Genomic DNA, 23,608 nt, shown 5'->3' on the forward strand with positions numbered 1-23,608 from the left:
GGAAAAAAAAAAAAAAACCAAAATGAAATATTCCCTTTTGTCATTAAAAGAATTTGAATTTACATTAATAGAATATAAAAAAAAGAAAAAGAAAAAGAAATTACATTGCCCTGTCTTTCCTAGTTGCAATTTAACAAAATTACACAGCTTTAATTTTTATTTACACTAGTTGCAAACCCACGCAATGCATGGAAATATATAATTATTTTGTAATATGGTATAATATATAATTTATTCTCTAAAAAGTATTGAAAATAATTTATTCTCCTTAAAAATTGAACTATTTTTAAAAGTATTATTCATTTATGTTCTATTATTTTTGGTTTTTTTTTTTTTAATAACTAAATCATGAAATCAATGAAGAATTAAGAACAAAAAACAATGTCTATACATATCTATATTGTATATAATAATGGAAGTTTTGAAAAAAACTTTCTTTCTCTTAGAGTTCCTTAAAAATTTCTCTAACCACTTAAGAAATCTTCATTGTCAAACTCTCGTGTATCTAAGCCAATGATCCTAAACCTTGCAAGAACCAAATTCCACATTTAGTATTATCAAAATCAAATAAAAATTCAACCCACAATCATGTTTTGAGATTTTCTATTTCCTTGTGAGCAAACTTTTGAGGTAGATTTTTTGTTGTCTATTGAACTACAAGATCAAATTATTATGTGTTGCACATAATAAGAAAAAGTGTGCTAAACATAATATTTTTCGAAGCCAAACAGAAATTGAGAAATGTCTCACAACAAAAAAGAACCATTGAGTTAAAAAATATGAAAGTAGTAATAGGAGTGTAATTACAGCACATACTCTATTACTGTTTCAAAATTATCGAAGGTAAATACATTAAACTTTGGTTTTCTTTTCTTCCTTTTTTTTTTTTCCCATAAAGTTAAACAAATGTCTAAGATAAACAAATTGAATAGGAAAAAGATAAATATAAAATAAAAACTGTACAACATGAGTACGAAGTAAAAAGTTATTGTAGAGATTTCTAATTCCTAAAAAGCCTTCTTATAACCGACAAACCAATCCTTGTCACCCATAGCCCCAAAGTGACCACATTGTTGGCAACCCACAAAAAAACATATCATCCACAAACTTTAGAAATCTAATGAAAAAATCGAAGTTGGGGGAAAAGAAAAAATAAGAAGGGAAAGAACACACCTCAAAAACACTTTCCAAATCTGATGCTACTTTGGCAACTTTTGCGGAGGTAGAGAGAATTTATAATATTAAAAATAATATAATCAATCACAGTGGCAATTGAAGGGTTTAAACTTCAAAAAAGCGAAAATGTTTTGAAGGGGAAAATAAAGAATTGAGAATTGGAAGAAGGCTAAATTAATGGTGAGTTGGATTTAATGAATTAAAGAATGTGTAAGGTTAATGAGTTAGAGAATGTGTAAAGTTGCACAATTTATTTATATATTAATATTGTTTAAAAAATGAAGGAAAAAAATGAGACATGGTCAATGATATGGCTCAGTTGGAAATTCATAATATTAAAAATAATATAATTAATCACAGTGGCAATTGAAGGGTTTAAACTTCAAAAATGCGAAAAGGTTTTGAAGGGGAAAATAAAGAGTTGAGAATTGGAAGAAGGCTAAATTAATGGTGAGTTAGATTTAATGAATTAAAGAATGTGTAAGGTTAATGAGTTAGAGAATGTGTAAAGTTGCACAATTTATTTATATATTAATATTGTTTAAAAAATGAAGGAAAAAAATGAGACATGGTCAATGATATGGCTCAGTTGGAAATTCATAATATTAAAAATAATATAATTAATCACAGTGGCAATTGAAGGGTTTAAACTTCAAAAATGCGAAAAGGTTTTGAAGGGGAAAATAAAGAGTTGAGAATTGGAAGAAGGCTAAATTAATGGTGAGTTAGATTTAATGAATTAAAGAATGTGTAAGGTTAATGAGTTAGAGAATGTGTAAAGTTACACAATTTATTTATATATTAATATTGTTTAAAAAATGAAGGAAAAAAATGTGACATGGTCGATGATATGGCTCAATTGGAGCGTAGTAACAAGAAATATTATACTTCAGTTTTTAGATATATATAGATATAAATTCTAAAAATGAAAATAACATTTGGAAATGGTAGATTTACCCATTGATCTAAAATTGGAGGCTAAATAATAGAGTAGAAAAGTGTTAAGCACCCACCTGTCCAATGCAATTTGTCTTATGGAACATAGTGACCATAAGTTCTTGTCCTGCAATCAAGGTATCCAAGCATGTCAGAAACAAGGGAAAAAAAAAATCAATTAGAAAAACAAATCTAGCAATAAGGGCTTTGAAAATGGAGTTTAACAAGTTATCTTCATGTGAGTACACTGAAACTCTAACATAAACATATCGCCTTCATCCCACAGTGTCAAAGAAAAATGCATTTAGAATCAATTTATAGTTAAAAAAAAAAAAATTTATTATTCGATTTATAAACTTATTTTTATACATAATTTAAAATTATAAAAACTTAAAATTTAAACATTTGATTGATAATATAACTATTAATATTTGATATTCTTAAATTTTTGTAAGTATAGAAGATATAATAAAAAAAAAAATACAATTTAATAATAGATTTACTAAAATTCACATTTAATGAAAAAAATATATGAGGAATTTAAATGATCGCCTACTCTTGCTCGTCTTAAAAAATGAACCTATTGAGTCATTTTCTATTTATGAAAATAACCAAAAATGGTACACCAACAAATGAGTCATCGAATTTTTTATTTTATTTCTCAAAAAATACAAAAATGCCAAATTTCTTACTATAAAAAAATAATTTTAAAAAAGTGAATTGCCAAATTTGCCCTCACATCTGATTTCAATTTTAAACCCACAAAAACTTAAAACCAGCTTCCCGCTCGCCAAACCCGCCTCTCTCTCTCTCAAAAGCTTTCTTTTCAATTTCACACTCACAACTCGGCTTCACTCACTCTCGCTCACAACTCAAAGGTACTCTCTCTGTCTCTAAGTTTGCTTCGTATTTTTCTAATTCCTTGCTTAAACTCGGTCAAATTCTCAGCTCAGGTAAATTGTTTAAAGCCCTCTGGGTTCTGGATTTTTTGGTTAAATCCAACAGACACGCACTTGTCTGTTATTATTATTATTTTTTTATGGGCAGAATTTTCTCCGAATTACTTTGGAGCACAGTTTTTTCAACTGATTATGTGGCGACTCAAATGAAGACCCACATGTTGATTTAGTCATGTTACAATAGCATTAATGCTATGGACACAAAAAAGACGAACATTTTTCGCAACAAATTTCATAACTGTTAAAGTGGTTGACTGTGAGTAGTGGACACAACCGATGCTCATGAACCCACCACTCATAGTAGATCACGTCTGCAATTGTAAAATTTGTTTGTGAAAATAATTTTGTTTGTAGCATTATTGACTTGCAAGTCATGTGACTTGTTTAGAAAACTCATAAGCTTCTTTTCAGCTTGATAAGAAATTCCTTAACGACAATTTTCAAGCCTTCCTATGCATGCATGTACTTCAAATTATAATGAGGTTTTCATATATATATATATATATATATATATATATATATATTGTGTAGTAAGTTTGAGAGTTTATTGTTCTTGATATTTGTTAGTTGCATATTGAGTACATGAAGTATAGTCTAATATTCACTGCCTGAATTTGTTTCCATTGTTGAGGATGATTTGAGCGAGTCTGCTTAAGAGCTGATATTTTTAGTGTAACTATAACTGTGCAGCAACTCTTAACCTTTTGTTTTCCATTTAAAAAAAAAAAAAAAAAACCTTCGCTTGAGGAAGAAGAAAACCTTTGCACAAATCCTTTACCTGGAGCCTTTGCCGCCTAAGTTCAGTCCAAGCTGAGGGGTTAGGGTTAGGGAGATCTAGGTTCGTGGGTTTAGTCCGAGCTTGGGTTCATGGGTTTCAACATTTGGGTTTGTGGGTTTGCCACTTAAGTTTGTGAGTTTTGTTGCTCGGGTTTGTAAGTTTGCCGTTGGGTTCGTGTTTTTGTTTTTGACCTCTCTAAGTATTTGTGGTTTCTGTTTTAATCTCTTGCTTTATGTGGTTTTTGCTTTGATTTCTTGTTTGTGTTTGTGTGTGTGTTTTTATTGTTTCTTTAATTGTTTGTAGAAACTTGTGGATTTTTTTTTTTCAAAGGGAGAATAGGAAGAGACTAGAAGAAGAAGATGAGACTTGAGTTCCATGTGGATTTTCATAGAAATAGAGTCTTTGATACTCAAGTTGCTATAGTGAACTCGAGTCTAAAAGACTTGAGATGTTAGTTTCTTAAATAGTTTGAAAACAATGCTAACTAACGAGATTGTTTGAAAATGATTGTTATTTTGAAAAAAACCTAAACCCCGCAAACTAAAAACTTAAGTTTGAGATAAAATATTAAACAAGTAAAGCTTAAATATTATTATTTGCCTATGAACACGAGGCTTACTATAATATAGTCTAAGTCACTAAAGTGTAAAATATATCGTGGAGTTTGGGGTCATTTTGATTTTGTCTTCTAACTTTTAAATTTTTTAATCCGTTCTTCCATTCGATATGCCTGTGTTAATGCGTTCCTTAAATGCCTACTAAGCTTATCGCATTTTTTAGTTGGTTCAATGAAATCATGCAATGTAACTTTAGTTATTCCATGTAATTAAATTAATTAAAAAAAACTTCTAAAAAAATTACAACAAATCCTAAAATTTAATAAAATAATTTATTTTATTTTGTAAAACATTTTTTCAAAAGAACATGATGAACAAAACCTTTATTGTTCTTCCCCAGATTTTATTTTTTTTAACATTTCGTTTTTGGAACCCATAGAAATTTGAATCTCATGTTAAGTATTAGACAAAGCCATAAACAACAACAACAAGAAGACCCAAAACCTTTTCTCTTATTTACTTTTAGAGATTTGGATTTGGTTTGACGCTCAACTTTTATCCACCAATCTCTCAGCCATCTTTTTTTTGGTAAATAATCTCTCAGCCATCTCTTGACCACATCCTTCTCAAAACTTGTCTATGGTGGTGTCAGGTGTGTGAAGGACGATTGTGGTAGCTGAGGACGAGGACCGTGGTTTGGATTTTGAAATATATTTTTTTCTTTGATCTAACTTACCAACCATCATACGAATACGATCGATGGCACACCAAGTACAAAGTACCTTTTGAAACTATATTATATAATTAGATGATACGGATTCATAATGAAGTAAATGAAAACCCATCCATGGTCGCTTTTCAATAAAGGCCTCCTAGCTAACACGCTGCACCCAGCAAAAGGAGCACATCCAAGCTTTGATCAAAGACAAATTTTCTCCAAATCTCTATGGAATCAGTCGAAAAATAGGCAATTAGCATATAAAAATTGACATCTTTCTTTGTAAAATATTACCGTAGTAGTCAATACTCTTATATCAAGGAACATAATAAGAACAATGGAAACATAAAAACAAAACCGAGGGCAGATATTAATAGGAAAAGGGTAAGCTTCACAAAGCACAGCACCCGTCTGCTCTGTTTTTTTTTTTTTTTTTAAAGCAAAATTTCAACTTATGACGTTTGCTTTTGATGATAGCTCTTTATCATAGACCAAGATCTCAAATCTCTTATACAACCATCAAATCTCTATTTCCCAAGACTACCCATAAATCTATTAATTCATAATAATATAAGAGGTATCCATGTTAGCAAACGTTATTCCAATTCACACTGGACACATAAGAAAACAAAGAGTACTATCCAAATTAATAAACAAAAAAATAAATACCACTAGACTTGTCTCTATCCCTTGCAAATATTCCAGCTCCATCATCTGATAAGTATATAATTTGTAATCCCCCAGACATTGCTAGTTTCATTCCCACTTCTATATAGAACTTAGAAACTCATCACCCACAATGACAGTTTTCTTTGGCATGGCATAATTTGCAATACATGAGTTGTAATCAACTAAAGCACAAACTTGCTACTTACCACTCTAACGCCCAACTCACTGGTAATAGTAAAAATCTTTCATCGACCAAAGGAAGCCATCCATTACCTAACACCAAACAAAGATTAATTTCCCTCTCTCAAAAAGAAAGTCTAATACAAGGTAATATGTATGTACATATGAAAAGGCAGATCAATACTCACCCAACAAATCAATAACAGGTTTCAAGTCCACAGGTTCTTCCTATAACATCATTCACTTCACATGTTAGCAACGCAAGGACAAACTTTTCTAAAGAAATAAAATGATGATTTTTTTTTTTTTAAAGTCAAAATGGAAGGATGAACTTACTCCAGACATTATGATCCCACCTGGGGACAAATAACGCGAAACAGAAGCTTTGAAATCCTTAATATCCTTCTCAAACTTGTCAAACATTGCCACTTGAGGTTCCTAATATACAAAGACTTCTTCTAAATGTCAAAGCCCTCAAATTGCTTTAGAGCTCATAAAAAAAATTTGTTAGGTTCTAAGGTCTTAGGATTTTATGTATTTAGAACTCTAATTTGTAATGTTGGCAAACCATGATCAAAACATTGTATTTAGTCTTATTTAGACTTGCTCAAAGTTGGTTTAATATTGTACAGTTGGAATCGAGTGGCTGCAGAAGTACTTGGGACTCTCGGCCTGGCTCGATCGATCGAAGAATAGACTCGATCGATCGAAATTCGCACAGGTTGAATTTTCTGCAGAATTTCCAACTCAGCCCTACTTCATTAAACGTTTAGGGTTTTATGTTTTTACCCTAGGTATATAAATAAAACCCTAGCCACGTTTTTGAAGGTTGTCCATATTGTATTGTTGCTCATACATTGCTGTTTTGTGTGAATCTCGTGTGAGATCTTTGAGGAGCTTTCCTTTACACAAAACTTAGGGTTTTCATGGTGGAGATTATTTCAACATCTTGAAGATCATTACTGTTGCAACCATTGGAACTTAAAAGAAAAGCAAGCGGGGAGCTTGTAGCTGATTGAGGAATTCAAGAAAGAAGTAGTCCGTGGATTCGGAGCCTGCGCGTGGTCGTGTCAGGAAGTTCTACTGGTAGGTAGCATTAGGAAGTCGAGCAGGGAGCTTGTAGTCCTTTTGTACGAACTTCAATTCTTTCATAGTGAATTCAGGTTAGCCTTGAGGATTGGTGGGTCAAATCTTCCCCAGGTTTTTACCGTGTGGTTTCCTGGGTGATCATATCTTGTGTTATTTATTTTCCGCTGCTTTATATTCTTGATATGATTGTTTGGATTGTTTTAACCTAGAATTGCTTAATTTGACTAAGTAACAACTTGGCTAATTAATCTAGGCTACGCAATCTGGTTGTTTAAGGGGTCTAAAAACCGTTCAAAATTAAACACTTTCCTTAAGAGTGACAAAAAAGTTGTACAAGTCCACAAATCTTAATCTAATAATCTAAACTGACATAATTGCCCCCAATTTGCCAATTTTTTGTCAGAAATGAATAAATTGAATTCTAATTTTGCATCATATGTCCCATCTAATTTTTAAATTTTTGTGTTAAGTAAATTATTAGATGCAAAAATCGAATAATCTAAATCTAATTGGATTCTAAATTGGATTTTAGTTTTGTGTCATGTGTCCTATTTAATTTTTAAAATTTTGCGGCAAGTAAATTATTGAATACAAATGCTGAAGAATCCAAATCCAGTTAAATTCTAAATTTAATAGTATATATGTATATATACACACACACACACTAATCCAAAAAAAAATAAAAATAAAAAATAGCATTATTGCATACACAATGTGGGTGTAATGAGTTTAGTACATATATAAATGAGAAACCGTTACATGTTTTAGAAATTCATGACTTAAAAAATGAGTAAATTATAACTCTAACACCATGTATAATTTGAACTCATATACATATATAGTTATGATTGTTTTTAAATATACCCCGGCATTATACACTAGGTTAACATAATATCAATATTTCTGTGGTAAAAACCCAATTAGGGAAAATTAGTATGGTAAATTTGTCACTTTTAGATAGTGTTCAGTATTATTGTTTAAATAACAGTTTTTACTTTTTAGTGTTTAAACAATATTACATGTATTTTTACAAACATATATTTTTACAAAACAACAATAACTTTACTAAAAATTTCTTACCGAATAGACTCTTGGTATTCGTAGAAGTGGGGTAGCCTTAGGCATAGGCCGCATAGCCTCGACTCTTAATCCTGGTACATAACCTACTGTCAAAACAATGCCATCATTTATATCTCCTATGTAGTCACCAACGTCATCATTTGAATCGCTGGTAATATCTCCCCACATGACCTATATTAACATTTAAGTAATAAATTACTAAAAAAAAACATTTAATTAATAAAAAAAAATCAACAAAAGACATAACAAAAATCAACAAAAGTAAAACCATTACTTTTTGCTTCCCAAAGAAAAAAAGAAGAAGAAGACAATTTATGAATAAAAAAGTAGCAAATAAAAAGAGATGTAAACCTCTTTAAATTCATTGGTAAGAGCATCCCTTCCAATTACTCCACCAGCAACAGAAATAATAAACGGAGTATTTGATCCCAATCTTTTTGGTATCTGCATTATAATAAGCATTAGCAAACAATTAAGTCACAATTAAAAAAAAAAAAAAAAGACTAAAACACAATTTCCATCCCCAAAAATTGTTTTAAGTTAGATTTTTGTCCCTCAATTAAAAAAAAAAAGAAAAAAAAAAGAGTTGATCTGGCAAGTTAAAAAGTTGATGTGAACTAAAATAAATTCAACAAAAATTAGATGAATTTGAGGGATAAAATTGTAAAATTATTATTTCTGCTTCGTCCTTGAAATATATAGAAACAGAAATAAAGATGGAAGGTAAAACTGTAAAAGTAACAAACATGACAATGACATACAAGCCAAAAGTTGAAGGCCTCAGAGAGTCTGAATCTGCTGCCAATATTTACGATAGCGAAATGCGGTCGAATCGGCTTCGACAGCGCCTTATCAAAAACCTCTTGTACAGCAATCTATCAATTTTTTAACACACAATTACCGAAACTAATATAAAAAATAAAATAAAAAATTATCCAATTTATAAATTTCAATTTGTGTGAGAGAGGGGGTAGAATGGTAAAATTACATGAGGGGAGGGGTTGAGAGAGAGAGAGCAAAAGCGATCCTAGGGCGAGAGAGGATGTGATTGCTGAGTTGGTTCCAGGTTTTGCTAACGCACGCCGCCGATGCGAACGATAACGCCGGTAGCTTCTCTAGAATCTTCTGCAATACGTCATCGTTTATCAGCTCAAACCACACTGTACGTGTAGATGTAGTAGTAGTATTAGTAGTAGTAGTACGGTGCGTTTTACTACTTTTGTTGGTCTCGCTCTTCGTCCTCGACGATGACGATGGCGATGCCCATGCCGATGCCTTACCCATCGCTGCGAATAATTTTAAAGAAAAAAAAAAATATAAAAAGCTTTTGATTTGATTATGTAATAGCCGGAAAGAAAAACTCTCTGTAATACGAGAACTTTAAAGTCCTCGCATTTGACTTGCACACCTTATCCATACAAGACAAAGAAAAGACGCACTAAATGCAAATAAACTATACATATTCCCGCCACTTGTTTTCTTTTATCAATGACCATTCCCTCCATTTTTACTGATTTCGGTTGAACGATGTTGAATAAAAGAATTTGGAATTCAATTGGATTCGATTCCCCTCTATACTAAAAACTTCACTTTTTACCTGCGCATTATAGATTTTTTTTTTTTTTTAACTATCAAACTTTATCAAATATATTATTTATTTATTTTTTAAAAAAATATAAAATTAGCTTATAATCCTTAGGTATACAAGTGTGGATGGCAAAGAGGTAGGTTACTTTCCTATTCTCTGCCCCTTTCCCAACTTGATTTTTGGGCGAGTCTTATAAGACCTGTTTAGTTTTGGGAATTTTTCTCACTCGTTACTTAATTCCATAACTTATCACTCACTTTTCTTGGGTCCTATATCAAATTGTGTTGGTTGGTTAAGTTTTCATTCTCAATTTTCATCGCTCATAACTCAAAAAACTGAGTTAGAGTGATGAAAAATGGAAAAAAAAAAAAAATTGTTAGAGCTTGTTTGGATGTAGTGAGTTTTGAGTGATATCACTCAGTTTTCTGTTCTATCATCCAAATAATGTGGGGCCCATGAAAGAGCATTTGTTTGGATAAGTTTCAAATCATCATTTTCATGACTTAGTGACTCAAAAAAATGGGTGTGAGTGAGGGAAAGTGAAAACTCATTTCAGCTATTTTCAAAACTCATATTCTGAAACTCAGTGGCAAGTCCGTAAATAAGCTGAGATTGTGGGCCCCTTTGCCAGTGCATTTTCACATCCATCTCAGGCTAGTTATGATCGTTGGAGCTTCCCCCCCTGTTACACTTCATTTCTCCCCAAATTTTTTGCTGAAAATTTTCCCTTTTCTCACTTCCCTTTCTCAGCCTCTTTTCATTTTCACTTCCCTATTCATCCCCAGCGAGCTAGCTCCATGGCACCACAGTCCGTGTTCGAAGCACTGAACCAGGCCTGAGAAGAACATGGCGTGATTGAAGAACAACGCGTCATTGAAGCTCTGAACTAGGCCTGAATCTTCACTGGCGAGTCTACCTCTCTGTCACCGCTTCCATACCTCTCTCTCCCTCTCCCAGGTGCAATATTATCTCCTAGGTGCAATATATCTCTCTCTCTCCCTCTCCATTTTCCATGTCCATGGTCTGATTTGGGTTTTTTGTTAGATGTGAAAGTGGGTTTTTGATTTAAAGTACTGATGTTGGTTGTGGCTTGTGAGATAGCATTCCTTGTAATTTTTATGATAGCCCTTTCTGTCAAAATGTCCATAATTTTTACTTATTTTGAAAACATAATGATCAAAGCATGGTCTTCCATGCTAACCTTGACACCCCTTTAGATCTTTAAGTTTATGGTGCCGAATGATTATGAAAAGATTTGCATTCTCTGCCACTTCGATTTTGTAGTTTTGCTTTTGATGCTTATTGAGGTTTTGTCTTGACAAATTCTAATTGGATATTGTACAGAGCAAATTCAGCTATATCAAAGGCTTTTGGGTTCGAAATTAGGAACAAAATAGTAACTTTGCATATTCCTCCTTTTGTTGTCACAATAACTGTTAGCTTCCTTTTGCATATTCCCTTTCTTTATAAGCTTACCATTTCATACATTACTCATATTAGCACAAGCCTAAAATACAAATACTTCTGCAAAGTCATCACTTTATGTGTATAAATATGTGTAAAAGAGTTAGTTGAGCTACAAGTCTCTTGGCGTTAATGTTAAGAACTTGGTCATTCTTTAATCACTTGAATGACTATTAATTAAAGTAGGATTGATTTGTTTCTTTATTGCTTGACATTTTCTTCCATATAGCGTGTTATAATGCACAATTGTTTCATTATGGATACTATGTTATGTCTATTGTTTTTAGAAACTTACATGTTTTATTAGAAACCTTTCATTCTTATATGTGATTTTATATTCATGGGGTTGTCTGTGAGTTTTTTATATTTAAGTTTACCATTTTGCCTTGAAGAGAAACCATTTTGCCTTGAAGAGAAGTATGTGGTTTTTCTTTTTTTACTCCATTCTAATTAGTTGGTATGTTTTAGTTGATTTTCTCTACAAATTATGTCCCTAGCAGTATGTAGTATCTTTTCCTTTGATTTCTTTACATCTTAGTACTGCAGCTGATTGTGAAACTGGCACTTGAAGAATTATGAAATAAATTGCTTTCTAAATATGTTTTCTTGTCTTCTTTACTTAAGTTGAGTGGTTGGTTAGAGATTCAAGTGGCCTATTCATAAAACTATTAATATACATATATATTAACATACGCAATTGCGTTGGGAAATTTGTATTAGATGGCACAAGAAACTCAGGATACTGACGACAAAATGTGGCCTCCCCACATTGAACAAATTTTCATTGACATTATGGTTGATGAACAACAAAAGGGGAATATGGAACATGGTGTCTTTAAGGCCAAAGCTTGGCTATTAATTGCGAAAACCCTAAATGAACAAATTGGGAAGAGTTTCCTCCCTAAGCAAGTGAAAGATAAGCATAATAGGCTTAGGCAAAAACAGAGAAAGTGAGGCCAGGTTTTAAGGCATACTGAGTTGGGGTGGGATGAGACAACCCAAACGGTTACTGCTTCTGAGGAGGTGTGGGCTAACGTGCTTGCGGTATGTTATATTTACCACCCTAATTCTTTGCATATTTGTTTGTAGTTTTCTATTTCATATTAGTAGGATTTTGATGTATATATTGTCATTTCAGGGGGATTCTAAGGCAGCTGCATTACAGAAGAAAGGGTGTCCTAATTATGAGAAGCTGAAGCAAATTTTTGCCCCTAATACTACAACCGGTTCCCTTCAAATTTCCTCAAACACGCCAGCCCTAGATAGTGATGAAGAGTGTGCCCTAGAGGAGGAACTTGCCAATGAGGCATGTCATGCCTAGTTGGGTGATGATGATTGCTACAATCCCAACATGGAGGGCATAACCCAAGACGATCCCCCTGTTGATAAGCAAACCCAACATGCGGATAAACGTCCCATGGAAGAGCCTACTACCAAGGGGAAGAAGGTTGCCAAGAAAGTGGATAGGGCTAGTGAGATGACCATGGCGCTTCAAGAGTACACTGCCTTGGCAAGGGAAAGGTTTTCCAACAACAAAAAGGGAAAGTCTAGTGGTAGCTCTGAGCACGTTGCACAATCCGCTGGTGGTGGCGATCCTTGCTCGCTTGGGAGAGCTTTAGAAGTGCTGAACCAGTATGAAGATCTTGATGATGAAATCTATGTTAACATCGCCGAGGCTCTCCAAGAGAAACAGAAAAAGGGTGTTATTCATGGGCATGCCAGAGCATAGGAGGAGGAGGTGGATGGAGCGTCATGCTCAGCAGCCAGATAATTAATGGGGATTGCTTTTGTGATGTTTTGTTATGTGATTTCGATGTGAATCACTTGGTTTAGTTTTTAAGTACTATTTAAGGATTTTATGTGTGTGTGTGCTTAGACAATGTTCGACGTTTGGTTTTATTTCTCTTATTCAGTTGAACACTTTATTTAATGTAGTTTTATTGTAATGTGAAAGTGTTGTGAACTATGCCCGTGAATTTGATGTTATTTAAATTAATGTGTGGGCTTTGTTATGTACTTGGTGTTTTTTTATAGTATTATATATATTTTTTATAATATTTGTTATTTAGTTCATGTTACTTACATTGTAAGGTGAGTTCATCTAACATTATTGCAATTCCCTTAGTACTTTATATTAATTTGTCTGTTTATATATTGCAATATCTTTGGTTCTAATGCTTTGGTTTTTGTAGGGTCTAGGTATAATGGTCTCCCTCAGTGATCCTTTCTAGTAGTATGATTTTGACGATGCTTATTTTAACTCCGACGATGATGACATGGACATTGGTGCAGATACGGACTCAGAGTATGACAGCGAGGAGAAGGAGTTTTGGTTTGTATTTCCATTTATTGGCAAGATGGCGGCATATTTCCAATGGCATTACGACAAGCGCTCACAACGTACTAGCATTTTGAGTGGAAGCGATTATATGGCTGAAGTGAGAGATGGCAATCCTACCAATTGTCATGACATGTTCCGCATGACACTAGATCTATTCTATCACTTGGTTGATGAGCTGAAACATTATGAGTACTTGAAGGAAGGGAAGGGATGTGTTGACGTGCAAGAGACAGTGGCCATATTCCTGTACATCGTCGGCCATAATACTCGGATGCGGCCTATGGCAGACAGATTTCAGCATTCCACTGAAACTGTGGACCGCAAGTTCCGTAGGGTCTTGCAGGCTGTTCACACATATGGCCAACATTTAATCAAGCCCGATCCAAATGTGGTAGGCCTTCCAGAGAATTTGCGGGGGAACAACAAGTATGACCCTTGGTTTGAGGTAAATGATTTCATAATATTAGTTCTTCCAAAATGGTTGTTCACACATTACTGTATAGTATTTCAACTAATTGGCACTATTCATTGTAGAGAAGCATAGGAGCTATCGATGGAACACATATTAGTGCTCAGCCTTCTGCGGTAAGACTCTAGCCTCATAGGAGTCGTAAGAGCACTGTTCCAACCAATGTCATGTGAGCATGTGACCATGACATGCGATTTACGTATGTCCATGGTGGTTGGGAGGGAAGCGCCAACGACTCCAGGGTGTTTGAAGAAGCTATTAAAGACCCGAAGCATGACTTCCCATGACCATCGGAAGGTATGCGTCTTTAACTTAAATTCTGCCTCATATGTATTGCAGCCTTTAAATTTTCATTGCTACAAGCAAGCAGTAGCTAGTCCTTTGTTTCTGTGACCAACTTGTGCCCTTGAGCTTTAAAACCTTATTGGTATTGATTTCCTCTTTAACCTTATGAGAAACTAAATTTGTGATTGAAAATGAGAATTGTATATTGATTGAAGTAATCTGTACATATATATACTAAAGGACCCAAAACAGAGTTGTAACTCTTCATATCTGGTGCACTATCTGCTGCACTGTGTTGCAACTTGGGCTGCACTGGTGTGGCAGCTAGTGCACTATCTGCTGCAGAAGTTGTTTTGCCATCATCCCTTTGACAAACCTTCGTAAAGTAAGTCCTGTTTTTGAAAAACAAATTACAGTAAAGTAAGTGCTGTTTTTTACATGGTTCCTTTGCTTTTTCCATTGTACTTAAGATAGCTTTCACTGATATATTGTATGCTATTGTGTATTTGTGTGATGGGTATATTTTACTGATTTAATCCCCTTATTATTATTGATTTAGATGTGCTATTCTTGTAGGTTTCTATTACTTGGTTGATTCGGGGTACCCCATTGGTGCATCGTTTCTTCCACCACATAAGGCCACCCGATATCATGCCCAAGAGTTCAGGAGAAGGAGTACTAGGCAACCAAAATTGGGGAAAGAGTTGTTTAACTATAGACACTCTTCATTGCGAATGGTGATTGAGAGGGCTTTTGGAGTCCTGAAGGCTCGCTTTCCCATCTTGAGCAACATGGCGAAGTATAAGCAATATCGTCAGCATTTGGTTGTTTCTACGTGTTGTGCGTTACATAATTTTATACGCATCAATAATCGAAGAGATGTACTGTTTAACACATGGGAGAACCTTGACGTTGAAAGGGATGATATGCAAACTAGAAACAATGGGAATTCTCTTGAGTCGAGTGTAAGTGCCAAAAGGAGACATGTGAGGGAGATGTCTAATGTGTCGAAGAGAGCAATGGGTGAATTCAAGAATGATATGACTGATCACATGTGGGAGGAGTACGTGTGACGTCGACGTTGATGGTTGGCATGTCTAAGGATTCACCCTTTTTGTTGGGACTTTTGTATAGAGCTAGTACCCATTCCTATGAGTTTTTGTTAGGACTTTTGTATAGGTCTAGGTACCATAACGAGAAGTCACTTAGCATGATACATGATGCATTCTTTTGGGCATTATGATGCATTTTTTTTTTTGTAAATTTAGATTAACTGTGGATATGCTTACATGTAATGGCTAATGTCAATAACCTATTGACATTTATGATGTAATTCTTTTTGGAAATTTTAAAGTAGGTGTATGTAATACCTATTGGTAATGTACGTACAGGTGGACATGCTTATATGCATTTTATATGTAATACCTTTTTGCAATAGAGTATTTTTCAAGGACCATATATTATGTATGTGATATGGTTACAAGTGGATAATTATGTATGTGATATGTATGCGATATGTGTATGTGATATGGTTACAGGTAGTTTTAGTCTTCTATGAAGGGCTTGGACCATTAGACATCAAAAAATATTGCTACTACTATAAGGAAATTTCACATTACTTAACTGCATGCTATGAAATGCATAAAGTAGTTCACAAAAAAAAAAAAAACAAAAAAAAACAAAAAAAAATAAATGCATAACACACATGATTAGTAATGTATATAACACAGGTGACTGTGTGTTATATCACACTGTAAAATATATAGGAACTCAAAATAGGGCATGTAATCATTAATGTATATAACACACGTGACCCTAAATAGGTCATGGCAGATGCAGTTGCGTATGGCCATGGCCCCCAAAAACAGTAGAGAATACAAAATAAACCCTAACTACAGTCCATGACAAAAGTAAAGCAAGCCTATACTTATAGACCTTGTCTTCAGCAATTCGGAGTGTGAGCTTAGTTTTTTGAGCCTTGCGCTTTACTATCCTTAACTGCTCTCGTGCCTCTACTTCCATTGCATGAGCCTCATCCCTTTCATTTCTTACAGCTGCTGCTTCGGCCTTATATCTCGTAAACCTTTCATGGACAACTAGTGCTGTTGCACGGCCACGTGGGCATGTGTTCTTGTCCAACCATTTGAAGAACTTACATGCCTGATCGGAGTCCTGCATACAACATTGAAGGACACAATAAATGTTTTGCATGGTGCTAAAGAATGAATATAATATATAAAAGCTATAACAGTCTTCATGATAATTGTTAGGTTCTAAGGTCTTAGGAGTTTTTGTATTTAGAACTCTAATTTGTAATGTTGGCAAACCATGATCAAAACAGTGTATTTAGTCTTGTTTAGAATTGCTCAAAGTTGGTTTAATATTGTAAAGTTGGAATCGAGTGGCTGCAGAAGTACTTAGGACTTTCGGCCTGGCTCGATCGATCGAAGAATAGACTCGATCGATCGAAAATCGCACAGGTTGAATTTTCTGCAGATTTTCCAACTCAGCCCTACTTCATTAAACGTTTAGGGTTTTGTGTTTTTACCCTAGGTATATAAACTAAACCCTAGCCACGTTTTTGAGTGTTGTCCATATTGCTTTGTTGCTCATACATTGCTGTTTTGTGTGAATCTCGTGTGAGATCTTTGAGGAAACTTCCTTTACACAAAACTTAGGGTTTTCAAGGTAGAGATGATTTCAACATCTTGAAGATCATTATAGTTGCAACCATTGGAACTTAAAAAGAAAAGCAAGCGGGGAGCTTGTAGCTGATTTAAGAATTCAAGAAAGAAGTAGTCCGTGGATTCGGAGCCTGCGCGTGGTCATGTCAGGAAGTTTTACTGGTGGGTAGCATTAGGAAGTCGAGCGGGGAAATTGTAGTCCTTCTGTAAGAACTTCAATTCTTTCATAGTGAATTTTGTTATACCTTGAGGATCGATGAGTCAAATCCTCCCCAGGTTTTTACCGAGTGGTTTCCTGGGTGATCATATCTTGTGTTATTTATTATTTCGCTGCTTTATATCTTGATATGATTATTTGATTGCTTTAACCTAGAATTGCATAATTTGACTAAGTAACAACTTGGCTAATTAATCTAAGCCCAAGTTTTTCTTTAAAAAATAAAAATAGTTTTTTTAATATTTCAAACCGGCCAAATCAATTAAACTGATCACAATTAAACCGATCACAAAAAACCACATTGCTATAGGTCGGAAAACCAACTCTAGGCAATGTGCATTGGTTCCAGTTATGAGAAGACCGATCTCTACAGTTCGGTGATAAATTTGGAAAAAACTGCATCGACAGAACTGCACACACCCCTACTTGTTCCTAATATGAAGGGATACTGTGACACAACAACCCAACATGCTAGGGACTCAATTCACAATTGAACAACAATCCTAACGTTAGAATAGAGATCTTCCCAAAGAAGTAAATAATTACAAACACCTAAAACAGAGGACTCTAATAACAAACACCTAAAACAAAGGACTCCAATCCACGTCCAAGTACTACAATTTACTGAGATATCAATTGCCCAAAGTGAAACTTAACTGAAATCTCACATGCTTGACAGGAAAATCACATACGAAGATCCATTGAAATCCCCACTGAAAACCCACTTGCTTAACAGAAAAGTCACATACCAAGACCCATTGATCTTTCCTTTGAAATCCACAGCCAAAGAATCTATGAGAAAACCCAAATAACTCATACGATCTCACTGAAATTGAACCCATAACCCAAACAAACAAACATCAATAATAGAGTCATGGCCGAAATACAGAGAAAGAGAGAGGCGGACTGGCATTAATGGGCTGGAAGGAGAGAGACAAGAGACCAAAAGAGCAGGAGAGTAGAGAGCCAAAAGCGAGATAAGAGCAAATGGAAATGATAAATAATGGAGGAAAATGATTAAAAAGAAAAATATCTCTATGTTTTTCAGTCCGCCAAGAATTGTCGGTGGCTCTCATTAAGTTTCATTAAATCGAGGTTTGGTTGATTGAGCAGACGCTTTTCAGTGAGTGGGTCCCAACAATTTTCACCAAAATATCACAAATTTCATTGTATTCGTTTTCATTAAATCTGAAAACGCCTAAAAAATGTATTATTCAAATCTGCTTTTAAGATACAAAAAAATGCAAATTTTAAATCAAATAAGTTAAAAAAAAGAAAAAAGAAAAAAAGACTGAATGGTTTAAAAAAAATGAAGAGACTGGCTTTTAGAATCTCTGTTTTTAAAAATGAAAACGAAAAATGCTACTTTTTTTCAGCTAATAAAACAACTTTTTAGCCATTCTATCCTGATGTAAGCTATGGAGGAGGAACTAGAAAGACCATAAATTTAAAAACATAGACTGAAAAAGTATAAAATTTTGAATCTTCATTTTTATTTCTTATTTAAAATTTAAAATCTCTTTTTTATTAATAAAATTTAATTTGAATTATAAAATGAATATGTAGGTTATAAATATTTAGCATTAAATGTTTATGAACTAAATTTGTGTATGTTGCTAAATTGAGAACAAAAACATGTCTAGTATAATATATTTATGTCTTAGAATAGTGTTAGATATTACTCAAGTTAATATAAGTAAAAATTCAAGAATATACAAGTTGTCTAAAGAAAAATTCAAAAACTATCTTTCTCAACTGATCGAGAGAATAGATTTGACTGATTGAACTGCGAATTCTGGAGAATTTAAATTAGGCCCAAAAGCCCGCGAAACGTCTAGGGTTTGAGTCTAACATTGCTAGGTATAAAAGTATAACTCTAATACATGTTTTTCAAGTCTTGTGAGTTACTCCTATGAGATCTATGAGGTTCTATAACTTTCTAAGTCAACAAAAATCTATTAGAAAGAAGATCCAAATACAAGTACCGATGGAGATAAGTTACTGCTACAAGATCAACTACTGCTGATAATCTAAAGCTTTGAGTGAGATCTCAAAGTCACAAATTGAAGTGTTTTAGTGCAACAAATTCATAATACAAGAGTTTGTGGATTCGGAGATGTGCATGGCCATTGTAAACACTTCCATTCTATTTAGTGAATTTTTTTCCTTGAGGATTGTTTAAATTAAATCCTCCTTAGGTTTTTTACCTTGAAACTGGATGATTTCATTGGTTTTCCTAGGTCAACATATCGCCTGTGTTCCTTTAATTGTCCAATTTATGTGATATAATTGATGTGAATTTAACCTAGATTTGATTAATGAATCTAAGTAACAACTTGGTTAATGAAAACTCAAATAGTATTAAAATACTATATCTCGTTTAGACCCCTGATTCTTAATTATGGCTTGATTAATTTTAATCTAAACAAACTTGATGCAGAATATACGTGAATAAATTGGAGTACAAGGATACCAAAAAGACCATCCAAGCCTAATCTACCCAGAGTACTTGAGCTCTCCAAGCTCCAGCTACCAATGCATTTCTCGGAATCTTGTCTTCACTAGCTTCCCGAATCCCGCAATACCGTCCAATTGCATCCGTCAAGCCTCACCGACTTATTTTGACAAATACCCAATGCTTCCCTAGCTTCAAATTACTCTCTACACTCTGAATATGTGTGGGTTGTGTTTGGGTACAAATTTCCTCTCAATATATAATAATGGGAGGGGGGAGGAGAAGAGATTACAAAGATTTATCTCTTGAGTATACGCAACTCTCTCTAACAAAGTGGGTGTGTTGTAGAAAACCCCTTTCTAGGGTTTTCTTTTGAATAGCTTCCTTACAATTTTGTGGATAATGAAGGTATATATAGAATAGGTGAAGGGTATAAAAGTCACACTTAAAATCATCCTGGCAGAGAGTTTCGCGGGTCACTCACAAGTTGGCAAAGTCACGAAGTGACTCACGAAATACAGCCTAGCAAAAGACTGTTCAGATTTCAGCATGTGCTTCTCAAGTGATCTTTTCATGAGTTGTTAACTCATGAGTCAGTCACGAGCAAGTTGCGAGTTTCATTGTCTTGAGAAATCTTCACTAACTTAATACTAAACTCATTACGAATATATCTCACAAAATACAAGTAAATAACTTAATGCAATTACAATACCTTTTTTGTTATAAAATAAAGCCAACATAAATATTAGGTGAAAAACCATATCAATTAATATATTAGATTAAACAATCTGAGTATGGAGGAGTCTAAATATCCAACAGAATTTCTTTCAAATATTGACAGATACATACCTTTTCGTGTGGTGATTATATTTGGAGGCGGAGGAGCAACAAGCACTGATTCTGGAGCTGGTGACGGTGCGGATTGTACCCTGTAAAACGGATATATTTCGTACCTAATATAGCAACTAGGATTCAGAACATTACCCCCTTGCTTTCCCGCACAACAACTTAGCAAATATGATATGAGATTCACAAAACACCTACTGCAATCAGAGCTGGATAGCAGAGGGTCGCATTGGACGAGGCTATATGTGGTTTGAAATTCCGAAAAATTGGCTTCTTTTGTTGCAAATTTTTTTGCACCGGGGGGAGCAGTTGATGCTTTGACCCCTATTTCATTCATTGAAGCTCCAAGTAGCAGGAAGAAGCGATCTTGCTCTGTTGTATTCTGAATGTTATATAATGAAACGCTGGGAACTTCGTCCATGGTGGAGAAGAATGACTTGTTTGAGTAGCGTAACACGCATTCACTGTACCATATCACGGCCACTTTTTGTATGGGGCAGTACTGCTCAACAATTTCCTTGGTTGCTGTTGACACACAGACTCGGCAATCATCGGGTGTGAGGTCTCCACGGCAGAAGAAGAGGCCGTAGACTGTGGTCTCTGGGGTTTGGCCAACGGTGGTGTTGTAGAAACCACTTTCACGCGTGGAATTTGAGGTAAGGGAAGAGAGGAGGCGGTTGAAGTTGGAGTGGTAGGTGCTATTGGGGGTGAAAGTGGTTTCGTTTGAACAGAAATGGTAGCGGTATTCTGGGGCTGCTTCACTGTTTAGGCTTAGGAAGCTGAGTAAGGAAAGGATTAGTAGGAACATGGAGACATTGAAAGAAGGCATCCCCATGGTTGTTTGATCAGTCTTGTGCTTATTCTTCAAGATGCAAGACATGGAAAAGGCCTAGTTAAGAAAAAAAATTATTCTTCCTTTCTTGATTTATCTTGGAAAATTTGGTATATAATAAGATAAACTGATAAAGGTCATTATCTCCACTCCAGTCAACAAAGGCAGGGCATTTGCGTGTGGACTTTTCAATGGAGACTTCATTTTCCAAATTTTTGTGATTCGTGAATAAAAAAAAACTTCCTGTTTATGTGGAAGTGACACGGTCACAATGGCAAAAATAGCCAAATACCTCTCGAAATTAAATTATAAGTGTTTTACTATTATTTGAGAAATATTTAGTAATGTAACACTTTTTTAAAATTTGAGTTTTAGACACTCAAATTTGACATGAAGCTCGAATTTAAGAAAATAGAGTTCCATACAAAATGCCTCACTTAACTCGATTATGTGAAGCTTGGGGGTGTTGCAATGTATTACTCGAGTTTATTACACTCGAGTACCTCCCTCAGCCACAATTGTTGGCCTATCTATTTTTTTTTTCCTCATTAGCTTTTTAGTTTTGTTTCTTATTCTTCCAGGTGTGGGTTTCTCTTTTTTCTTTCTTTTGTCAGGGTCACGTGGGATGGGAGGTCACAGTTGTTGACTTATCTTTTTTTTTTTTCCCTCATTGTTTAAACACAGGCAAATAGTTTTCTCATTGGCTTTCAGTTTTGTTTCTCTTCCAGGTGTGGGTTTTTCTTTTTTCTTTCTTTTGTCAGGGTCACGTGGGATGGGCGGTCATCATTGTTGGCTTATCTCTTTTCCTTCTTTTTTTTTTTTTTTTTATCTCTAAATTTTTATTTTATTTTTTCTATTTCTTTTATTTATAATTTTGTTAGTAAGATATTCATTTGTTTGGAAACATTTTTACTTCCCCCCCCCCCCCCCAAAGTTAGAAACAATTTTTATTTGAGAAATAAGTTTTCTTGCATCTTTAATACCCTAAACAATCGTAATGAAACTGAGAGAAAAGGATCAGTAGGATGCAAGGAGATTGGAGACACTGAAGGAAGGCATGCTATTTTCGTATGATCAGTTTCTTGCTCACACCTACCGGATTCAGGATTAGCATCATGCAAAAAGATAAGGGCTTTTTTGGTAGGAGGATTTTGTTTTTTGTTTTCAAAACGTATGAAAACAATTTTCAAAAAATTGAAATTGAAACTAGTTTTCAAATAATGATTTTTACATTATACTTGTTTGGCTAACTACTTTAAGAACAATTATCAAAATCCTGAAAACAAAAAAAAAAAAATTTGGAAGACCAATTCTATTTTTCTTTTTTCTTTTTTTAATTTTCAAAAAGTAAATAGTAGATTCTGTAGATTACTTTATACATATATATATATGGATAAAGGTAAGGGAATAGAGCTCATGTACTTATTTATTTATAATGATAAATTTCAAATTTGAAGTAGTGTGAGAATTTTTTTTTTTTTTATAATAAAGATAAGCTCCTTATTTTAAGAGATAGAAGAGTTTGGACAAATTTGTAGGGTCTACTACTTTCAATTTATTTACAACTATGCCATAAAAAACATTTTCTGTATCTTGAAAACATCTTCTCACCTGTTGGGTATTTTTACAAAAATATCATATTTTATTTTAATACTCTTTTATGTGAATTGAGGAAATCAATTATCCCTCAATGTTAGATACATTCATTGCTAAATTTTGAAATTCAAATATAATTCAAAATTTGAATAGCTANTTTTTTTTTTTTTTTTTCATTGTTTAAACCTAGGCAAATAGTTTTTTTTTTTTTTTTAAACAACTCAATTTTCGTAAACTTGAGCTTCAAAAAAGTGGTAAATTGCTAGATATTTTTTAAACAGTAGTAAAGCACTAATAATTTTAAAAAAGAGTAGTACACTAATAATTTCAAAAAATAGTGGTATTTGGCTATATTTGCCCCTTTTTTTTTTGGTTAAAACACCCGGTATTCGGAACCACAAGGGCTCTGACTAAATCCGGATTCGAGCCGGGTAGGACCACAAGGGCGGCAAAGCTCTCCCAACCGAGTTTTAACGCAGCTGCATACCCAAGGCTCGAACACGAGACCTTGGTTAAGCTAGGACAACCCCTTACCAGTTGACCAACGCGCCCAGTGGTCTATATTTGCCCTTCACTACAATGCAAGAGGGTTTTAGGGAAAACCCCAAATTTTCTTTGTTCTTGCTTTTTCTACAATTTTAAGGAGATAAGAGTTTGTTGAAATTTCAATATTCCAAATCCTACGGTGG

At 34.1% G+C, this 23,608-nt stretch overlaps 3 protein-coding genes across 3 annotated transcripts; 1 reads left to right on the top strand and 2 right to left on the bottom strand.

The window, feature by feature from the left end:
• Positions 1 to 5,551: 5,551 nt before the first annotated feature.
• LOC112000245 (uncharacterized) lies at positions 5,552 to 9,575 on the bottom strand. Its single transcript, XM_065782817.1, has 7 exons — positions 9,131 to 9,575; positions 8,904 to 9,017; positions 8,494 to 8,586; positions 8,143 to 8,313; positions 6,310 to 6,411; positions 6,162 to 6,201; positions 5,552 to 6,066 (listed from the first exon to the last, which is right to left on the bottom strand). The coding sequence occupies exons 4-7, from the start codon at positions 8,308 to 8,310 to the stop codon at positions 5,996 to 5,998; spliced, it is 381 nt and encodes a 126-aa protein (XP_065638889.1). The 5' UTR covers positions 8,311 to 8,313; positions 8,494 to 8,586; positions 8,904 to 9,017; positions 9,131 to 9,575; the 3' UTR covers positions 5,552 to 5,995.
• Positions 9,576 to 13,470: 3,895 nt separating this feature from the next.
• Positions 13,471 to 15,362, top strand: LOC112000257 (uncharacterized). Its single transcript, XM_024032353.1, has 4 exons — positions 13,471 to 13,980; positions 14,070 to 14,120; positions 14,760 to 14,806; positions 14,849 to 15,362. The coding sequence occupies exons 1-4, from the start codon at positions 13,471 to 13,473 to the stop codon at positions 15,360 to 15,362; spliced, it is 1,122 nt and encodes a 373-aa protein (XP_023888121.1).
• Positions 15,363 to 20,390: 5,028 nt separating this feature from the next.
• On the bottom strand, positions 20,391 to 21,407 carry LOC136071478 (cysteine-rich receptor-like protein kinase 25). Its single transcript, XM_065782818.1, has one exon. The coding sequence runs from the start codon at positions 21,369 to 21,371 to the stop codon at positions 20,412 to 20,414; it is 960 nt and encodes a 319-aa protein (XP_065638890.1). The 5' UTR covers positions 21,372 to 21,407; the 3' UTR covers positions 20,391 to 20,411.
• Positions 21,408 to 23,608: the final 2,201 nt, after the last annotated feature.

Source organism: Quercus suber, unplaced genomic scaffold, assembly GCF_002906115.3.
Source record: "Quercus suber isolate HL8 unplaced genomic scaffold, Cork oak 2.0 scaffold_317, whole genome shotgun sequence".
NCBI classification, from domain to species: domain Eukaryota; kingdom Viridiplantae; phylum Streptophyta; class Magnoliopsida; order Fagales; family Fagaceae; genus Quercus; species Quercus suber.

What these genes read in the sequence shown, in the direction of transcription:
- LOC136071478 (XM_065782818.1), bottom strand. Translation starts at nt 21,371, where the DNA reads ATGTCTTGCATCTTGAAGAATAAGCACAAGACTGATCAAACAACCATG.
- LOC112000245 (XM_065782817.1), bottom strand. Translation starts at nt 8,310, where the DNA reads ATGTGGGGAGATATTACCAGCGATTCAAATGATGACGTTGGTGACTAC. An exon ending in GTGGGATCATAATGTCTGGA is followed by an intron (nt 6,202 to 6,309) that starts GTAAGTTCATCC and finishes ATGATGTTATAG; the next exon opens with GAAGAACCTGTGGACTTGAA. An exon ending in ACCTGTTATTGATTTGTTGG is followed by an intron (nt 6,067 to 6,161) that starts GTGAGTATTGAT and finishes GTTTGGTGTTAG; the next exon opens with GTAATGGATGGCTTCCTTTG.
- LOC112000257 (XM_024032353.1), top strand. Translation starts at nt 13,471, where the DNA reads ATGGACATTGGTGCAGATACGGACTCAGAGTATGACAGCGAGGAGAAG. An exon ending in AGTATGACCCTTGGTTTGAG is followed by an intron (nt 13,981 to 14,069) that starts GTAAATGATTTC and finishes TATTCATTGTAG; the next exon opens with AGAAGCATAGGAGCTATCGA. An exon ending in ATTGTGTATTTGTGTGATGG is followed by an intron (nt 14,807 to 14,848) that starts GTATATTTTACT and finishes TTATTGATTTAG; the next exon opens with ATGTGCTATTCTTGTAGGTT.